This window comes from Mycteria americana, chromosome 24 (assembly GCF_035582795.1).
Source record: "Mycteria americana isolate JAX WOST 10 ecotype Jacksonville Zoo and Gardens chromosome 24, USCA_MyAme_1.0, whole genome shotgun sequence".
Classification (NCBI taxonomy): Eukaryota; Metazoa; Chordata; class Aves; order Ciconiiformes; family Ciconiidae; genus Mycteria; species Mycteria americana.
In genome coordinates, this window is record NC_134388.1 from 6,167,410 (window position 1) to 6,186,164 (window position 18,755).

General features: G+C 57.0%; 2 protein-coding genes and 1 non-coding gene across 4 annotated transcripts in view; 2 read left to right on the forward strand and 1 right to left on the reverse strand.

Annotated features, from left to right (window-relative positions):
- The window catches only part of R3HDM4 (R3H domain containing 4), a 12,198-nt gene extending 4,809 nt beyond the window's left edge, over window positions 1-7,389 (forward strand). Inside the window, exons 3-9 of the mRNA XM_075523897.1 lie at window positions 1,237-1,391; window positions 1,527-1,645; window positions 2,734-2,857; window positions 3,368-3,453; window positions 4,766-4,851; window positions 5,295-5,350; window positions 6,047-7,389. Coding sequence (XP_075380012.1) covers window positions 1,237-1,391; window positions 1,527-1,645; window positions 2,734-2,857; window positions 3,368-3,453; window positions 4,766-4,851; window positions 5,295-5,350; window positions 6,047-6,150 — 730 coding nt within the window. The 3' untranslated portion in view covers window positions 6,151-7,389. The remainder of the gene's footprint in view (window positions 1-1,236; window positions 1,392-1,526; window positions 1,646-2,733; window positions 2,858-3,367; window positions 3,454-4,765; window positions 4,852-5,294; window positions 5,351-6,046) is intronic.
- A 96-nt stretch (window positions 7,390-7,485) lies between these two features.
- Window positions 7,486-7,592, reverse strand: LOC142420565 (U6 spliceosomal RNA). Its single transcript, XR_012778779.1, has one exon. It is a non-coding gene; the product is annotated as a U6 spliceosomal RNA (small nuclear RNA).
- A 251-nt stretch (window positions 7,593-7,843) lies between these two features.
- MED16 (mediator complex subunit 16) lies at window positions 7,844-18,276 on the forward strand. Of its 2 annotated transcripts, none has more exons than XM_075524019.1 (15): window positions 7,844-7,981; window positions 8,437-8,646; window positions 9,062-9,169; window positions 9,382-9,551; window positions 10,459-10,890; window positions 11,808-11,913; window positions 12,604-12,759; window positions 13,115-13,326; window positions 13,601-13,807; window positions 14,229-14,439; window positions 14,651-14,784; window positions 15,191-15,383; window positions 15,637-15,853; window positions 16,257-16,340; window positions 17,463-18,276. In XM_075524019.1, the coding sequence occupies exons 2-15, from the start codon at window positions 8,511-8,513 to the stop codon at window positions 17,587-17,589; spliced, it is 2,493 nt and encodes an 830-aa protein (XP_075380134.1). In that variant the 5' UTR covers window positions 7,844-7,981; window positions 8,437-8,510; the 3' UTR covers window positions 17,590-18,276. The 2 variants fall into 2 exon arrangements, with proteins under 2 accessions (XP_075380134.1, XP_075380132.1); XM_075524017.1 differs by lacking the exon at window positions 7,844-7,981 and adding an exon at window positions 7,988-8,338.
- Window positions 18,277-18,755: the final 479 nt, after the last annotated feature.

Sequence of the window (18,755 nt, forward strand, 5' to 3'; positions counted from 1 at the left end):
CTGCGGTGGTGCAGCTCCCCTTCCAGCCCGGCCCGTACGGGCACGTGGGGGTGGTTTGTTTTGGTGGGGTTGGTTTCTCACCCACCCTCTGCTGCGCTAAAGGAAATCCACACAAACCGGAGAGGAAGCTGCAATGCAGAGACCTTAGCAAGTGGGCAAAGAACAAGCGAAAATATAGTGAAACTTCCTGTCTTTGGCGGGGTTTTAGTGAACTTTGGAACAAAAGCGATTGCATTAAATGCCCAGTGAGCTTCTCGCTCATCACTTGGCTTGATTTTCACACGAAATCGTCTAATTTTTATGGTCGTTCCGAAACTGTACATATGTCTAAGTAACGCCCTGACCATAGCAATGTTATTGACAGGAGCCAAACACCTTTGAGAGTACCCGGGAGCGGTGCAGTCTTTCTCCCGGGGGCTGTAGCTTTATGGCAGCGAAGGCTCCTGCTGCTGCGGCCGGCAGGCTCGCTGCCTGGTGCCTGCTCTGGGAGGTGCTGGGGCGGCTGGCGCCTGCTCCAGGCCCCGCCGGCTCGTGCCGCACAGCAGCTGGTGGTGCCACACGCCAGCCACGTCGCCGCAGGATGGAGAACCAGTGAAACCAGCCCTTGGTGGGGCAGGGGAGCGCCCGGCTCCGGGGTGGTGGTGGGGAGCAGCCGCAGCAGCGTAACGGTCTAGAGGGAAGAGCCAGCCCAGCCAGTAAGGGTACGACCAGGGCGGGCGTTACCGCTGCCTTCGATAATCAGATGATAGGGCCCGTTGCCGATCGCTGCGGCGGCCGTGTGGCAGGACGGCACCGACGGCTCCAGCGGCACGCTCTAGCCGGGTGATGGCGAATGCGAGGTGCGGCGGGTGTCTGGGTGCATGGGGCACCTCGGGGTCCCTCCCCAGCCTCTGCCTCCGCGGAAATGAATCTCTTCATCTTGCCTTGCGTGCTGGTGGAGTTAATTACCCAGAACATCTAGCTGCTAATGCGCAGCTGCTTTAAACAGACCCAATCCTCGGAGCAAGCCATGGTTCAGCAGCGTAGCGTGCCATGGGGCCGTTAGCTGTGACCGGAGGCGTACAGGGCCCTGTGGAGGAGGATGCGGTGCTTATTGCACTAACGCTGATGGCCGATGCTCTGCCTTCCCCGTCGTGGGCTCTCCCCGTGCAGCTCCCTGTCCTCGTGCTGCTGTAGCCGCCCCAGACCCTGGGGGTCTCGGGTGGGCTCAGTCCCTTCTGCCGTGTGTCCCTGCAGGAGGATCGAGGACTGCCTGCCCCCACTGGAGGACTCCCCGTCCAAGAGGTTCTCCCCCTCCAAGCGAAAGCAGTATTATATCAACAAGGCCATCCGCAACTCGGACCTCATCCCCAGGGCCAAGGGGCGCAAGAGCCTGCAGAGGCTGGAGAACAGTAAGGATCCGGGGCAGGGTCTCTTCCCGGCGCGGACTCTTCCCGGGCTGCGTGGCGAGCAGGGGGGTGCTGGGGGTGCAGGGCCTCTCTGAGGGCGCTGCCTCCCCTCTCAGGGGCTTTGCTCTTTCCTCCTAGCTCGCTACCTGATGACGCTTCTGGAGCGAGACGAATGCGGGAGCGACGAGGGAGAGCTCGCCCACTCTGCCACCCCGAGCATCTTCACCGAGGCCTGTAACAACGAGACCTACGTGGAGGTAGGTGCGGCCACCCGCCTGCTCGGGGCTCGCTGGGGAGGCCCTGGCACGGCGTGTGGAGTTGCGGCAGTACGTGGTGTCCGTACCTCATTCCTCCGACCCGAGGAGCCCTCTGCCTCCCCGCCGGAGCTGCTCTGCCCTAGCTCCTGCCTGGTGTCACGGTCAGACCCGGCGTCCGTGCACCCGGAGCCCGGCTGCCGCCGTGTGTGCCGGGGGGAGATCGGGTCCCGGGACCCCTGGTCCTGCAGCCTGTGGGGTGGGGGATCTCTGGGCAGATCCTCTTGTGGAGGATCCGCACAAATGTGCGGTGCAAGGGCTGGGTCCTGCTCAGAGCCCGGCCAGGCCGGCTTAGTGGAGGCTGGTGCTGCCCCGGCAGTGCCCGGAGCGCTGCCGAGTGCCCCAGCGTCGTACCTGCGGAGCGACTAACGCTGGGTGAGCTGCAGCACTTCCTCTGAAACAGGCCCCTTGCCAAACCCCTCTCTTGCTTCACGCTGCCCAGCCGGTGTTGCGATTCCGGCTCTGTAAACGGGTGTTTTGAAACTTGTCTTCTCTCCTGTTCGATGCTCAGGGCTTTGGCTGCAGAGCGACCTGCACGGTCTGTGTGCACGCTCTCGGCTCTGCAGAGCTCTTCTCTCAGTCAAGCCAGGCTCAGGAAGTCTGATGTAGACCTGGGTTTGAGGCTGGATTGCACGGATGGGCTGTTGTGTCAGCACTTGGACTCCCAGTAACTGTTAAAAAAACACCTTTGTTGGCTCCAAGTGTTAAATCTGCATCTCCTCCCAAAGCAGTTGTTATAAGCGGCAATGGACAATCAGGAGCTGGAGAGAGAGGGAGAACGGTCGTTGTTGCTGGAGCTTGTCCCCGCCGTGGTCTGCCTCTGTGCTGGCTGGGGCAGCGTCGCAGCTGCGGAGCTCTGCCCAGCCCCGTTCGTCCCCCTCTCCGAGCTGCCGTTCCTGCTCTGCCTGGGCTGTCCCTGGTGGGTGAGGAGGAGGCTCGCGGGGTGCCAAGTGGGGCTCCGAGGGTGGCCGTGCACCGCCGCGTGCCCCCTGGAGACCTCTGCAGTGGGGCCCGGTGGCTTGTGTTGTCAGATCTGGAACGACTTCATGAACCGATCAGGGGAAGAGCAAGAGCGAGTCCTGCTCTACCTGGAGGAGGAGGCCAGGAAGAAGCACAAGAGGAAGCTGCCCGTCAAGAACGAAGACAAGTGGAAAGGTGCTGGGAGGGGACGCTGGGTGGGGAGAGCCTCTCCCTTTCCTCCCTCGCATGCGTTTTGGGAAGGGCGCTCTTCCCCGTGGGCTGCATCCCGCTCCCTGCACCATCCGCTCGCGGCGGGGCCGGGGGACGACTGAGCTGACCCCTCGAGTGCTGCAGTGGGGGGGGGTTATGCCCAGCAGACCCCCCCCAGGGACCCAGGAGGGTTCGTGGGAGTCGGGAGTGGCTGGGGCGATGGGCACAGCAGCAGCCGTCCCCTGATTGCAAACCCCCAAATTTCAGCGCCCTCCAAACGCTCCTTTGCTGGGGAGGGTGTTGCTGCGCTGGGGGTGGCTTTGTGCAGATCGGTGAACAAAGGAGGCGGCCAGCTGGGGTCCTCTGGCGCGGTTAGGGGGACCTTGGGCTCTTTCCAAGAGGTGATGCCGTGCGGCTGCGGCCAGAGCCGTCCCGCGGGCGCTGGGGTTGTGAGCCGTGTCCGAGTCCTTTCTGTCTTCTCTCCGCCGGCTCCAGAGCACCCTGCCTACACGCCCAAGGAGTGCTTCCAGCGCATCAGCCGCCGCCTGCGCTCCACCCTGAAGCGGGGCAGGATCCCCATGGTGAGCCGGGGGCTACCGGAGGGCGGCGGGGCTGGGGCAGGCAGGGCTCTGGCTGCCAGCGCCCCGCGTGCAGCTTCGTCCGGAGCCGTATCCCGAGGGCTGTCCCCCGACCTCGCGCGCGGTCACCGAGCCAGACAAGTGCCGAATTTCAGATGAGCTCCTGGGGAATGTGCTCCAGTTCTTGTATGACCGCTGCAGTGGTGGCTGATTGCAGAGACGTTCAGCTCCCTGTGCAGATGGGTTTTCCTGGCTCAGTTCAGATTTTTCTGGTAGTTACAGGACACTTTTATGTGGTCGTTTCCCAGTCTCTGCTCGACAAGCAGCAGGTGGCAGGGGAAATCCAGCGCGTTTGCCCCCAGGGGCAGCAGTGGAGCCTTTGGGGTCTTCAGAATGGTCCACACAAGGCTATTTGGAAAAACTCAGATGCATTTTGAAAGGGGTCAAACTGCGTAAACCGCTGAGCAGACAATTAAGCCTGGATGGAGAGGCAAGCGTGGCCTCGTGGCGCCTGGCTCGGGGAGCCGAGCTGGCACGCGCAGCCCCTGCGCCGCGCTGCCTGCCCAGACGCTTGCTCTCCTGGGCCCTGGGGGTGCCTGGCTCCTGCTCCCTCTTCTCAATGGTGCTGTTTTCCTGCTCTGTTTGTTTTCCTTGCTCTAATTAGAGCATCTAAAAACAGTCTCGGCTCCTCCTGCCCGCTGGCTTCTGCTCAATTTGTTCTCAAATGAGACTGGCTTCTGCTGCTTGTCTCTGGGGTCATGGTGCTCCGGAGAGCTGCATCGAGCTGATCTTTGCCTGTTGGGAGAAAAGGAGATGCAAGGCACGAGGCTTTCCTGGCTGCCGCCGCTCTGAACATGAGGGACGATGCCAGCCCTTGGCACACAAAGTATGGAGTTGGCAGGGGACGGATTCTTCCCCGCCACGGGGGCTGGAGAGGGGAGTTGTCTCCTTTCCTTGTGCCTTCCTGGCGTCTTGCATCCAGATGACTTGTGTTGGAGCTGCTGGCAGTAATTCCTCGGGAGTCGGAGGCCCTGTCGTGCTGGGGCTGTGCGGACGTGGCAGGGGAGGGCGGTTGTGGTCACAAAGTGCCTGTGGCTCTGCCTGGCCGTGGCTGTGGCTCCTCAAAGACAAAATGTGGGTGCTGCGAGGGGTGCAGAGCTGTATGGGGGCAGGTGGCTTTGCCGGCGTCGGGGTACACCCGGCGAGCGCCGGCTCCCTTCGCCCGGCTCCTTGCTCTCGCCTGTTGCCGCAGGGTCTGAGCAGGGTCCGGCCACCGCTGCCCTCTCTTGCTGACAGCGCCTGCTTCTCCTTGCAGGGGACGCTGGAGGGCATGGAGGAGGAGCTGCTGGCCTTCTTCTCCGTCACCCCTCACTCCGTCTACACAGCGCTGATGGACAACAGGTATTTCCCCCCGCCTCGGGCTCTGCAGGTGTCGCTGCTCCCCACAGAGCGGGGGCCGGGGTCCTGAGCCGTGCCCCCCCCGTGTGCCGGGGTTCCCAGCTCACCGCGGCCTGAGCCAGCTGCCACGCACGCAGGCTGCTCCGCCTGGGTTCCCTGGGAGCCGCCGTGGGCTGCAGGGGGGCTCTGGGAGCGGAGGAGACCCCCTCAGCCTCCGCTCGGCCAGGCTCGGCCAGCCCCCCAGGCTGGGGACACTTGCCTGGCCTGTCCCCTGCGGGGTCCCCAAGGGAGGGATGCGCTGGGGGATCCCTGCACAGGGGCTTGTGGCACTTTGCGCTCCCTGTCTCTGATCCGTGGGTCCGTGGGAGGAACCGTGGCAGGGCGGCACTCGGGAGGGGCTGGTCTGAGATGCGTCGGCTCTGAGCCTGTCCCCCATCTCCCCCCAGCTTCGAGCGACTCCTGCTCCACGCGCTCTGCCAGTACATGGACCTCATCTCTGCCAGTAAGAGCCTCGTGTTTGTTTTTGTTTTTCCCTTGTCTTCATCGCTATCTCTCCTCTCCAGCTCAGCCTCTTCCTCCCCTCCTCCTCCTGGCCCCACCTTGCGCTGCAGCTCACAGATAACCCTGCTCTCCCTCGGGAGCCTCGGCCGTGGCCGCGCCGCTTCGCCAGCACTAGTGGTGGGTGGGCAACATCAGCCGCTGCCAGGGGCTGAAGCCCAGCAGCCGGGGTGATGGCCAGGCCCGGCTCTGCCTGGGGATGTCCTGTTCACAGCAGTGCTGCCGTTTCTCCTCTTGTTCCTGGGTTTGGATGGCCCAAAGCAAGAGGCTGCTGCCTCCTCCCGCAGCGAGCGGCCGTGCCCGCGCCCTGCCGTGGGTTTCCCTAGAAGGTCTTGTTGCCAAGGCAGGGGAGGAGAGGCACCGGGCCCCGTCCCTGCGGAGGAGTCTTTGCTGCTGAGCGTTTCATTAGCAGCTGCTTGTGGAAAACGGCATGAGAAGCGCTAACGATGTGAAGTGGAGCCCGTGGTGCTGGCAGGGATGCGTGGAGGGGGCTGGGGATGAGGGGGACACAGCTGCCTTCTTTGCAGAGCACAGGGGAACCTGTGCTTGCCATGGGAGGGGAGGTCGCTGGGCTGGGGAGGCCGTGTTTGGGACCCACGGGGGGGACGGTGGTGCGCTAACTGCTCCCTCTCGCCCCCAGGTTCGGACATCGAAGGGAAACGTCAAATGAAAGTGAGCAACAGACACCGCGTCTTCCTGCCCCCCGAGCTCCTGCTCTCAGACTACCTGGGGCAGATGAGCTGATACCCCGAGGGACGCCTGCCCCTCGCTCCGTGTGCTGAAGGCTTCCTTCATCTGCTCCTGGCCTCTCCCAGCCCCGCTGTCCCCTCGGGCCCGGCCCGCTGCCCGCCTCTCCCCTCGCCGAAGCGGGGTGCGGTGCGGACCGGCCCCCTCCTCGCGCCCTCCCCGAGGGGCTCGTCCCTTCCCCTCCTCCAAGAGCAGATGCTTGACGGTGCAGAGCCGGGGGCTCACGGCTGCGCCCGGCCGGCTGGTGGAGCCACGCTTTCCTGGCTGCAGGCAGCGTGGCCCTGCCAGATATCGCCACGCTCCAGGCGTGAGGCGCGGGCGAAGCGGGTGCCTATCTGTCGTGCTTGCCCTGTTCCCCAGGTTGCGGCGCTGCTTCCCGGCCGGAGCTGCTCTCCCAGGAACTGTTTGTGTGTCTATTTATAGCCCAGGTGCTTTTAAAAATAATCGGGCTGGCCCAAACCCACCTCTGGCACTGACGCTCGTGGGGTGATTTCGGTCCACGTTTTTCTGTGGTGAAACAGCTCCTCGCAGCTGCTGAGCAAACGCTGAGCCAGCGGAAGAGCCTCGGGGCTGTCGCGTTCCTGGGGCAGCAGCGCTTTGTCCAGCACCCGCAGCTCTGCGCCCGGGAGGAGGCACGTCGTAGGGGGCTCAGCCCCGCGGGGCAGGGTGCGGCGTGGGGAGCGACCCGGGGGCAGGAGCCACCGTCCCCTCCGAGCTCCCGGGCGCTCTCGACCCGCTGGTGTTTCGGCCGTCCCCTGCCTCGCACGCCAGCCTGCGGCACGTGGACCTGCCTGCACCGCAGGGTGCTGGGCTGTTTTTAAATGTAATATAGCCTGTGTTTTTTAATGTGTGTGTGTGTGTGTGTATATATATGTGTGTGTGCGTGTGCTGGAGGAGCGCAGCCTGGCCCCTGTGCTCTCACTGCTTGCCCACGGCTGCCGTGGGGCAGTTTGTGGGTCGCCCCGTGTCTCGGGCTGCTCGCAGGGGTCTGTCGCTCTGGCCTGGCCCCTGCCGCTGCAGGGGGGGTCCCCCCGCCCAGGACTGCGCCTCTGCCTGTTGCTGCTGGGGGTCTTTGCTGGTTGCTTTGGCTCTGGGCTCCCTGCCAGCCACGAAGACGCCGACCGCCATTACGCGAGGGGACCCCCGGGGCAGGGGGGAGCCCCCGGCCCGTCCTTGCGCCCCGTTTGCTTGTGTGACTCGGGCGGTGTTCAGGAACAATAAACCACGGTGCTCCCACGCTCCGGCTGTGTCTCTGCGTGGGGAGGGGGGGCGGGCGGGGATGGGGGGTCTCGGGGGAGTCCTTGGCACCGCCCGCTGACGGGCGGGTCCCCAAAAAATATGGAACGCTTCACGAATTTGCGTGTCATCCTTGCGCAGGGGCCATGCTAATCTTCTCTGTATCGTTCCAATTTTAGTATATGTGCTGCCGAAGCGAGCACGGAGTGCCTTTTCCCCTCGGCGGTATTTAACGTTCCAGAAAGCAGATATAGTCCCGACAGGGCGACTGCTCTCTCTCGCGCGAGTAAATCCGTTGTGAGCCCACTCCCTCGGCCCCCCAAAAGCCCCCACCCTCTAACACGTCGCTTCGCTTCGGCTTCACAAAAATCGCCTAAATCCACAGGTTATCTTTGCTGCCGCTGCCCCGGTGGGTTCTGGGTAGGCATCCATGCAAATAATGGCCACGGACCGGCACCGCCCTCCAGCGCTGAGGGCCTCCGACCCGGGGTGTCCGCAGCGGTGCCTGAGCGCGCGGGGGCGCAGGCGCGCGGCGGGCAGCCCGCGGGGGCGGGGCGGGGTCCTCGTGCGCGGCGGGAGGCGGCGCGGGCCGGTGAGTGGGGCCGCTCCCGCCGCCCCGTGAGGGGCCGGGCCTGTCCCCCGCTCCGCCACCCGCTGTGGGGCCGGTACCCCGGCGGGCAGCCCCCCTCTGCTCCCCCCCGCGGGCCGGCGGGGCCTCCCCCCGCCTCACCCCTGCGGCAGGCCCGGCTTCCCCGCTTCTCCCCGCCGTGAGGGGCAGGCCGCGCTCCCGCCCCCGCCGGGGCTTCTCCCGGTGCGCGGTTTGTCCCCACCCGTGTTCCGGGGGACTGCGCGCCCGCCACACACACCCCCCCCCGGGGGCTGGGGTCCCCGCTTGTCCCTGGGGAGCCGGGGGGTGATGCCCTTTCCCCGCCCGGTGCCGGGGGTTGAGGTGCGGCGGGGCCTGGGCGGGTCTCGCTGGGGGAGCCGGTGTACCCGGGCCTCCGCCTGCGGTCTGTGACTCGTGGAATTGGCTGTTCTTGCTTCCAGGGAGGAGTGAGCGCCTTTTCCCTCTCTGCGGGGTCCCGGGGCCAGCGGAACCCCGGGGCTTTGCCAGTGGCGCAATGGACTTGGCGTACGTCTGCGAGTGGGAGAAAAAGCCGAAAAGCAACCACTGTCCTTCCATCCCCTTAGTGTGCGCGTGGTCCTGCCGCAACCTCATCGCTTTCACCACAGACCTCAAAAATGAGGAGGAAAAAGGTACGGCGTGCTTGTGGAAGGCTGGGTAACATCTCCTGGAAACTCGCAACGCGTTTAGGCCAGTCCTGCCATCAGGAACCGCTGGGCCAGGTGGCCTGTGCTCTGCTTGGGCCCTAACATCTCTCACCTCCACTAATCGGCATGAGAAACTCGTGCTCTTTTCCTTGCCTTCCTTCGGTTTAACGGGCGTTTTGTTTGCTGGGGAGTGGTTCTCACTCTGCTAAAGCAAGGCAAGCTCTGCGTTGGTCTCTGGTACTTCGCCTGCGTTGCCAAGCTCAGTTGTTGTCCTTCCCAAAATTGCTTGATGGAAAATATTTTATGTCTTCCCCTGCATCAGCTGAGGCTCTGTGGGTTTAGCGATGCCAGCTGGGTAGCTGGTAAGGAGGGACAGTGATTCACTTCTCTTTTCCTGTAGATCTCACCCATATGGTCCATATCATCGACACTGAGCATCCGTGGGACGTCTATTCCGTTAACTCTGGCCATACTGAAATCATCACTTGTTTGGAGTGGGATCAGTCAGGTGAGCTTGGATCCCTTCTCTTATCCCCGTGTCGCGCCATTCCTGTGCGTGCGCTTCCTAAAACGATGGTATACGATTTGTCGTGGGGAGGGAGTTTGTTGCTTTGCAGCCATGAATTGTCCGTCTCCATTCGAACTGCACTGGGGTGGTTTGATTTCTTGGTTGATTTTTTTGGCTGCACCCCTGGTTCTTACGAGGCGCCGTTGTCGTAGGCTCCAGGCTGCTCTCGGCAGACGCGGATGGCCACATCAAGTGCTGGAGCATGACCGATCACTTGGCCAACAGCTGGGAGAACACCGTGGGCAGTATGGTGGAAGGGGACCCGGTTGTGGCCCTGTCCTGGCTGCACAATGGCGTGAAGCTGGCTCTGCATGTGGAAAAGGTTTGTCCCAGCTCTGCAGGGGATCCAGTCGGGAAGGCTGGCTTGAGTCGTTAGCAAAGGGCGTGGGAAACCCCTGTCTGGGTCTCTCTGCTCTGGGCTTTCTCCATGGCCTTGGGCAAGTCGAGCAGGGGAATTTTTCCGGTCAAAAAGAAAAGTCAGATTCCTAGTTCCTGCTGAATTTCAGCAGAGATTGGATGCCTTGTTTCTCTTGGCGCTTTAAATGCGTCTTCCTTAGTCTGGTGCTTCAATTTCCTTGCCTGTAAAATGGAGATAAATGCATTTCTTTGCCTACCAGTAGTAGTTCAGAAGAAACGAGTTTGAGGTCCTGAGGTCTGATCCAGGGATTTGGGAATGGGAGCCATATGTGTATGGAGATAAGCTGCTTGTTTAGAAACGTGTCTAATTCTGTCAGACTCAAAAAGAGCAAGTCTGCCAAGTAGAAGTTACCTACTTACAGTTTTTTTAAACATTAACTCTTAAAGTGTCCGACAGAGAGAAGTCTCTCCCTCTCTAAAGAGAACCCGAGGCACAGGGATGTAAAGGGTTGCGCAGCGGGTTGGTGTCGGAGCTGGATTTGGCCACAGAAAGGGAGAGGGGGTGTTGGTCTTCCAGGTTTGGCCCACATAAGTGGGGTTGGAGCTCTGTGTCTGGGGTGCTCCGAGAGCTTCGCTGACGGGCCGGTGTGTTCTGCTGCCGCCTGCGCAGCTCGAACTGCTCTGGCGCGGGGGCAAAGAGGCCTCTCCAGGATCACGTAGCAGAGTGGGGTCTGTGAGCTCGGTGCCCTCGTCTGACTCCGTTCAGCTCTGCAGACCGCGCTGCAGCGACTTAACGAGGGGAGCTCCGCAGTCATGAGCGTGCTGTGGGTATCGGGTGCCAATGTCTTTGTTTTGTTGATCTTCATTCACAGTCTGGAGCATCGAACTTTGGTGAGAAGTTTTCCAGGGTCAAGTTCTCTCCGTCGCTGACGCTGTTTGGTGGGAAGCCCATGGAGGGCTGGATCGCTGTGACCATCAGTGGGCTGGTGACGGTCTCTCTCCTCAAGCCCAACGGGCAGGTGCTGACGTCCACAGAGAGCCTGTGCCGCCTCCGCTGTCGCGTTGCCTTGGCAGATGTTGCCTTCACTGGTGGGGGGAACATTGTGGTGGCCACATCGGATGGCAGCAGCACCTCCCCTGTCCAGTTCTACAAAGTCTGCGTCAGCGTGGTGAATGAGAAATGCAAAATAGACACCGAAATCCTGCCTTCCCTCTTCATGCGCTGCACCACAGACCCTGCCCGCAAAGACAAATACCCAGCAATCACTCACCTGAAATTCCTTGCTCGGGACATGTCAGAGCAGGTGAGCATCTGCTGTTAAAGCAAGTAGGAGTTAAATGAATAGCAAGGAAATAGCTGTTTGCTCCACCTTTGGCTTCCCCGCATGGCTCTGGAGGTGAACGATCGTGTCCTGCGATGCCCTTTGCGTTTCTAGTTGCTGTTTCTGGAAGTGCTGCTAGTTCAGCTTCGCCGTCAAGCAGGCTGCACTTAAAAGGTCTGGGGGTGTAATCGCTGAGCCCTCCAGTTCGTGGGAAAGCAGCCTGAAAAGCCCCGTCCTTCGTTAGCCTGATTATGCTTTGCTTTGTTTATTTTGCACATCTGGCAGTGGTTGTTAGGGGAGCTCTGCCGGGCTGTCCGGGAGGTTCTGGGATGTGAAGACTTTCATCTTTAGGTCTTAGCTTCAAAGCAGAGACTTCTCCAGAACACTTAGAGTTCTTGCTGCGTGACTTAAATTAGTAGCTTAACTCTGTTTGCCAGGGGATTGATAAAACAATTCTGGAAAGCTAAGTGATTCGATGAAGCCCAACCTCTCTTCTCTCTCCTCTGGTTAGGACGGAGTGCCTTGTTGGAGAACACAGTGTCTGCTCTGGCTTCAAAGTCAGTTCAGTTCCTGCCCTTTCCTTTACGTTTAGTTTTACAATATGTGTGAGTGACATCAGCGGGTCACAGGCTTGTGAGAGATGAGATCATTTGTGATGTGGAGCGACACAGGCCATGATAACACATGGCAGAGTTCTGCCTCTCTTTCCTTCTAGCTGGAACTAGGGACTTCATATTGCTGATACAATCCTCTGCTTTTTGCTGGTGGAATATAAACGAATTAGGAGAAGGAGCGTCAAAATCGGGGGGAGAGGGAGGGGCAGAAGATGCGACGGGATAGTGTCTTTCCCTATTGTAAAGTTTGTGCGTGTGGTTGCAGTATGGGTTTCTGTTTTGCAGGTGTTGCTTTGTGCTTCCAACCAAAACAGCAGCATCGTGGAGTGCTGGTCTCTGCGGAAAGAGGGCTTGCCAGTCAATAATATCTTTCAGCAAATCTCCCCTGTGGGTGAGTTTCTGCACCGGATACTCTTAAAAACAGGAGCGTGGTCTAAGTGAAAATGCGAGACAGGTTCTCAAATCCATTATCGCATATGTGGGATTATCCAGAACCCCGTATTTATTTTTCAGGTGTTCTCAGTCACATGCTCTATTCCATCTGTTTGCATCTTAGGCAACAAATTGCTGGTTTCCAGGAAGTGGTTTAATTGTTACTTTCACTCAATAAAAGACATTTTCTGTGTTATGTTGTGCAACCATTCCTCCCGCTGAGAAGCGAGCCAAACCTCCTAAAGGAGAAAGATCGTGCAGCAAAGCTAGTTTAATCAAGCTATCCAGTCTGCATGGTTTTTCCACCCGATTTCAGAGATGATAAGATGAAATCTGTGCAGTTTGTTCCAGTGAAATATAAAGGATTCTTGTATATAAGGATTTTTCAATCACCACCAGCAGAGCCTTCCGACAAAAGAGATTTAGCAAAGCAAGTTATTGTTTGTACAATTACCGAGATCAGAAAAAAAAATACAGAAATAAGAGAGAAATGTACTGGTCTGGTAGAGTGAGCAAATAGTCAGTGCTTGATCTGTAATCCCATTTAGTTGGGGAGTGTGGGCAGAACTCGGCAGGGGGAGAGGGGGGCGGCAGCATTTTCTGATCTCTTTGGGGAGAGATGTCTCATGTATTTACTTATTTTTCAAAGTTGGAGACAAGCAACCCATGATACTGAAATGGCGGATTCTTTCTGCCACCAATGACTTGGATCGGGTTTCGGCTGTGGCTCTGCCGAAGTTGCCAATCTCCCTGACCAATACTGATCTGAAGGTGGCGAATGACACCAAATTCTTCCCTGGATTGGGTAAGGAGTCTCTATTGTCTTTCTCCAAAATACATAGCTTTTGCCTGAAATTTTACCTTCGTCTTCTGAACTATAGCCAAAGTGAGAATGTGGAACAAACCATACGAAAGGCTGATAGGAAAACTTTTAAAGACATGGTATCTTCCTAGCCGCCCCATTTAATTTCCATGGAAAGAGGCGTATCTCCGTGAAATGCGGACGTGGCCTCAAGATATGAACGTGCCTGTGAGCCCACAGGCTTTTGGGTGCTGTGTTGTTTCCACATGGGCTTTCAGCGGCGGCTGCTTCTCTGGGCGAGGTCTGGGTTATACCCAGAGGAGTCGTTTGCTCAGCCTCGGTTGTCTTCTCTCCCCAGGTCTGGCTTTGGCTTTTCACGATGGCAGCGTCCACATTGTTCATCGCCTGTCCTTGCAAATGATGGCTGTCTTCTATGGCTCTTCCTCCCAGCGCCCAGTGGACGAGCAGACTATCAAAAGGCAGCGAACTGCTGGTCCCCTGGTTCACTTCAAAGCCATGCAGCTCTCCTGGACGTCCCTGGCCTTGGCTGGCATTGACAGTCACGGGAAGGTATTGTGTTCTGTCATGGGGGGTGTGTCAGTTCTTCTCATCCAGGCTCTCTCTTTATCTCTCTAAGTGGCAATGGATCATTCAGAAAAGTTCTGGGAATGTTACTTCCAGCTGTATGATCCACGTTAAACAAGAAGGGATGTATCCCGTTGCTGTAGGAATTGTATGTTTGGGTCAGGGACGAGCTGCAGTTGTCCGTGTGTTGTGTGGTGGCTTTGTGGAATGGTTTCAATCCAGTTCTTGATGGGGATTTTCCTTTACCTCCTCCCTTCAGCTGAGCATGCTTCGTATCTCCCCCTCCATGGGCCACGTGCTGGACATGAACATGTCCCTCCGTCACTTGCTGTTCCTGTTGGAGTATTGCATGGTGACTGGCTACGACTGGTGGGACATCCTGCTCCACGTCCAACCCAACATGGTCCAGAACCTGGTGGAGAAGCTGCATGAAGAGTATATGCGCCAGAATGCAGCCCTGCAGCAGGTCAGCGGGAGCAGAAGCTCCCTGGCTTCCTGCAGAGGGTGGGCACGTGGAGGGCTCTGAGGGACTAGTAATTGCCGGTGCTCGGAAGACAGACGGCTCTAACTACCTGGCTGTGCTGTCCCTGAATACTCCGCTCGAGCAGTATTTGAGGTGTGAAGAACCTCCATTTAAGCCGTGTTCATTTTTGCTAACGTTAGTGGGTCTCTACCTGTTGAAAACTTCTGGTGAGATGGTAACGTCTATTTTTGGCAGAGATTCTGGGAACAGTAGCACTGTTTGTACATGCACAGAACAGTATTCACTATTCATGTCATTCTTGTAGCAGAAATGGAGAGTAGAGAATAAAGCAGCTTGCTTTAATGAGTTTATTCTAATTCTGCCTTTACTTTGGTATTGTTCCTGGTGTCTCTCTGTCAATCAGGTCCTCTCCACGCGCATCGTTGCCATGAAGGCATCTCTCTGCAAGCTCTCCTCCAGCACGATAGCCCGTGTGTGTGACTACCACGCAAAGCTGTTCCTGATCGCCATTAGCTGCACCTTGAAGTCACTGCTACGCCCACACTTCCTGAACACCCCAGACAAGAGTCCCGGGGACCGACTCACCGAGATCTGCTCCAAGATCACAGATATAGGTAGTGATTGCTTATAACATCAGGTGCTGCGTTCTGAGTGTTTTGTATCAGATTGTTCCCCTCTTAGGTTTGATGTAAAGTGTCACGGTCTCATAGTTAACTCCCTGGGTTTGAGGAAGAGGAGGGCGACCTCTCTTGGCACCGCAGGGATGGGGGTGAAGTTTGGATCCATCTTCTTCCTGAGCCAGGAGATGTCTTGCTTCTGTTTCAGACATTGACAAGGTGATGATTAACTTGAAGACAGAAGAGTTTGTCCTGGAGATGACCACGTTGCAGTCCCTGCAGCAGCTCATCCAGTGGGTGGGAGATTTTGTGCTCTATCTGCTGGCCAGTCTTCCTAACCAGGTGAGAGCCCGGGGTCCTGCAAACAGACCAAGAGGAGCAAAACAAATCTGCGTGCAGTGTTCGGGTAGCTTTAGCCAAGTCACACACAACCCCGGTGTTCCGATCAAAACAGGCACTTGGGAGAAGAGTGTAAGGAACAGCAGAAATACAAAATGGTCCTTTCTGTGCCCACCCGGGAGTCAGTGATGTAGCGACTGGCAGCTGCATTCAGAGAAGCAGGCTCGGTAGCTGCCTGACTTGGTTAAACCTTTTATGAACCTCTGTGTGCCTCTGACCTCCACGGCATCCTCCGGCAGTGAGTTCCACAGGCTGTGTACTGCCTGGAAAAAGGAGTTGTCTCGAAACAGAGCAGTGGTTCCAGCAGGCTGCGAGTAAGTCCCAATCTCGGCGTTTTTCCCCTCTGCAGGGCTCCCCTGTGCGGCCGGGACACAGCTTTCTGCGAGACGGAGCATCCTTGGGCATGTTCAGGGAGCTGATGGTGGTGATCCGTATTTGGGGACTGTTGAAGCCAAGCTGCCTCCCCGTCTACACAGCAACCTCTGACACCCAGGACAGCATGTCCCTCCTCTTCAGGCTCCTAACTAAACTCTGGCTGTGCTGTAAGTGTTTGCCAGTTTCCCTGAACAAAAGAATCCTTCCTTAATGTGAATTGTGCGTGAAAGGAATAATAGCGGGGAGTAATTTCTGAGTGGGTCTGTAGTGTTTAGAAAGGGCAAGTACAGCTGCCAAGTTTATTGTTTTCTGTGCTGTGTTGGCGGATGGGGGAGGAAACTGCACGCAGTTCTCTCGATCTCTAAATGAGAAACTTAAAGATCACGCTGGTTCTCTCTCTCGGCTTCATTTTCCATGCAGGTCGTGAGGAAAATCACATAACGGAGCCAGATGATAACCTGATAGACGAATGTTGCCTCCTGCCCAGCCAGTTGCTCATTCCCAATATTGATTGGTTGCCCATCAACGATGGCATTATCAGCAAGCTGCAGAACAAACAGCTTGTCCGCCTGCAGTTTGGGAAGGCTCCTGGGCTCGTCGGTCACACTGTCTCTTCCCAGTTTGATGCCTTTGTCAGGTAGAGACACCTGAAACAAATAGGTGGTGTGGTGAGAAGAGGGTGTCGGGAGGCCTGGGGTCCTGCAGCTCTGAGAGGTCAGTGGGTTTGGGACACCTGTGTCCTTTGGCTTGTCCACTCGCTGGTGTGACCCAAGAGCAGTTTATCCTCTCTGCTTGAATTCGTGTCTTAACTTGCAGTGGGCTGGGGATTTAAAGTATGGAAAAGAGATGGCAAATGGAGGGGGGAAAAAATGCTGGTTTGTGATTAGGTTCATGTCAGCACGGCCTTGAATCCCACGGCACTTGGTGGACTAGGTAGTCAAAGCCTGTGTCATGTTTGCCGCTGAAATGCAGCTCACATCCTGGAAACAGCTTTTAGAAAGTGATATTCTAGAAAAGTTCCCATTCTTCTTCCTACCCAGGGCGCCTGGACAGCCCAAAATTGATCATCTGAGGCGGCTCCATTTAGGAGCATACCCAACAGAGGAATGCAAATCCTGTACCAGGTAAGCGATGCGAGCGTAATGCCTTTAGTGCAGAGGAGGTCTTGGCAGAAACTCGAACTGTTCTTTTGTCATTCAAAAGCTCTTTTAGTCTCTGTTTACCATCCTAGCTGGTATCCCAGTAACATCTTATGTTAATTGTGTCTGCAGGAGGAAATGCTGCTTCTATAATAAGGCTTTTGGTGTATGGCACTACCCCTTGCTTTGGAAGAAAGCACTTGTGGTTGTGTTTAAGGCATCCCTAACCTGGAAGACCGAGATCCTTAAAACGCTTGTTGAAGAGCAGCATCTCTGACTCGAGATAGCTGCTGCTGTAGCATTGCAGTATGGCTGTTAGATTAGAAAATATTATTACTTTGCCCGGCGCAAAGTAACCCCCGCTCTTTGAGAATTAACTACGTTCATCATTGCCAGTGACTGAACTACATTTCATCTAAAGGCTGAGTTGTGCGTCATGGAATAAATATGATATTGCTTTAACAGGAGAATCTGAGAGCAGTCAGGCTGCGCAGGTGAATGGAGACCAGAATTTGGCCTGTAAGAGTCTTTATTAGTGATGAGAGATCCCCAGCTTGTTTTGCAGGTCTGGTCTTTAAATAAAACTACCTGTGTTCTTGGAGAGGAGCTGGTGAGAGGAAATAATCACAGTATCCACGGTGCCGGTTTTGGGTCATCTTTCAAACTAGGTTTGCATTTTAAGTCCTTTTGTGCTGTCCTCTTCATCCACCCTCACAAAAGATTTCAAAATAATGGTGCAGGGAGCAAACATCCATCTAATCATGTCATTGAATTAGCTTTAATTATTGGTTTTAATAGAAAGTCTCTGTAGCAGATCATTTTTACAAGATGACTGTCTGCTGTTTTATGTATAAATAGCAGCTGGGGGCTGTTGTCCTGAAGACAGCCTTCTGTTCCAAGATAACCTCTCCTCATTTGAGATAATTGCTCGCATGGTTTCAGCTGGGTTTTAGTGCTCACAAGCATCACCTGCAAATGACAAAAGCTGGTTTCCTCCTCAGCTCCCTTGCTCCCTGCGTGGTCCGTACAGACGCCCCAGCAGAGCTGGCTTTATTCCTCGGCCTCTGTGTCTCCCGGGCCTGGCTGCACCCCTCTGTTTCTTTCCAGGTGTGGCTGCGTTACGATGCTGAAATCGCCAAACAAAGTCACTGCGGTCAAGCAGTGGGAGCAGCGCTGGATCAAAAACTGCTTGTGTGGGGGGCTGTGGAGGAGGATGCCCCTCAGCTACTCCTGAGCGCGCTTCGGCGGGGCACGGAGGGAGCAGCGAAGAGCTGCTCGGAGCTTCCTTCCCGGGAGGCGTTTGGGACGAAGGAACGGCAGCTCTTCTCCTGAGCTCTCGGAAAGCACCGTCCTGAGGCTGCCTGCGAGACGGTGCCAAGCAGCTGACCAGCAGCGCTGCTGCTTTTCTTGCATTGATCTTTCTGCCGTAAAAAAGAGGGGAGGGAGCTCTTCCTCTTCTACAGGGAAGAGCCAGAAGGGAATGCCAGAGGTTCCCCTGTCAGTGCTGAGGGCCTGGGAGGAGAGAGCCCCGCTGCCTTGGCGTCTCTGGGCTGGGCAGGCAGAGCGGCTGGGCCCCGGCGTAAGCCCTTGCGTGGGCAGAGAGCGGAGAGGGGTGGTGGCTGGGGGTGGACAGACAGAGTCCCCAGCGAAAGAGGAGCAAATAGCTGGTGCCTGATGTTCATCCTTTGCTGCAGGCTGCCCTGTTTCCCTGCACTTCTCCATCCTTTGAGTAAACTTGCCGCTCTGATGGGGGACTTCACCGTCGTACCTATCTGTGTTTTAACGGAGCAATTCCTTCCCCCTCCGGAGGAGCAGGAACAGGAGCAGGAGCGCGTTGCTGCTTGGAGCAAACCCCTCTGTTTGGCTCTCACTGAACCGGCAGCTCTTTTGTAAATAAAAGTGCCCTTGATTTTGTACAGAATGTTGGGTTTGTTTTCAAAACTTCAGCGGTCTTTTGTGTGACTTCGGTCGTACAGCACGTGGTCAGGAGGGTTGATGCACGAACAGAAGAGAAGCAGGAAAGCCCTGTTATAATTGCATGTCTGCTAGGAAAGGAGCTGCCATCATTTGCAAAATTGGAAGGGGAAATTAATGTTTTCAGGCTTCTGTGAGGTTATTATGGACACAAGAGGAAAAAACATCAGGTCATTAGCGTTATTGTAAGTCTCCAGCTTCAGACAAAGCCAGACACTTCAGCATGTTTGAGGAAGAGCGTTCCTGGTGTCTAGCTCCGTACCGCTCCCACGGTCAGGCGAAAATCGCATCAGCCTCTTGCCCTTTGACAGTGCTCAGCTACAACTTCACCGGGCACTCTTGTTTGCTAGAAATTGCAAACTGACGGTGCTAACATTGTTGCATCTGCTGAATCTGGTAGCCCTGGCCCTTCAGATGGGTGACCGG

Coding starts and splice junctions, on each gene's coding strand:
- MED16 (XM_075524019.1), top strand. CDS start 8,511: ATGGACTTGGCGTACGTCTGCGAGTGGGAGAAAAAGCCGAAAAGCAAC. Junction 9,552..10,458: donor TGGCTCTGCATGTGGAAAAG/GTTTGTCCCAGC, acceptor CTTCATTCACAG/TCTGGAGCATCGAACTTTGG. Junction 14,440..14,650: donor CTCCAAGATCACAGATATAG/GTAGTGATTGCT, acceptor CTTCTGTTTCAG/ACATTGACAAGGTGATGATT.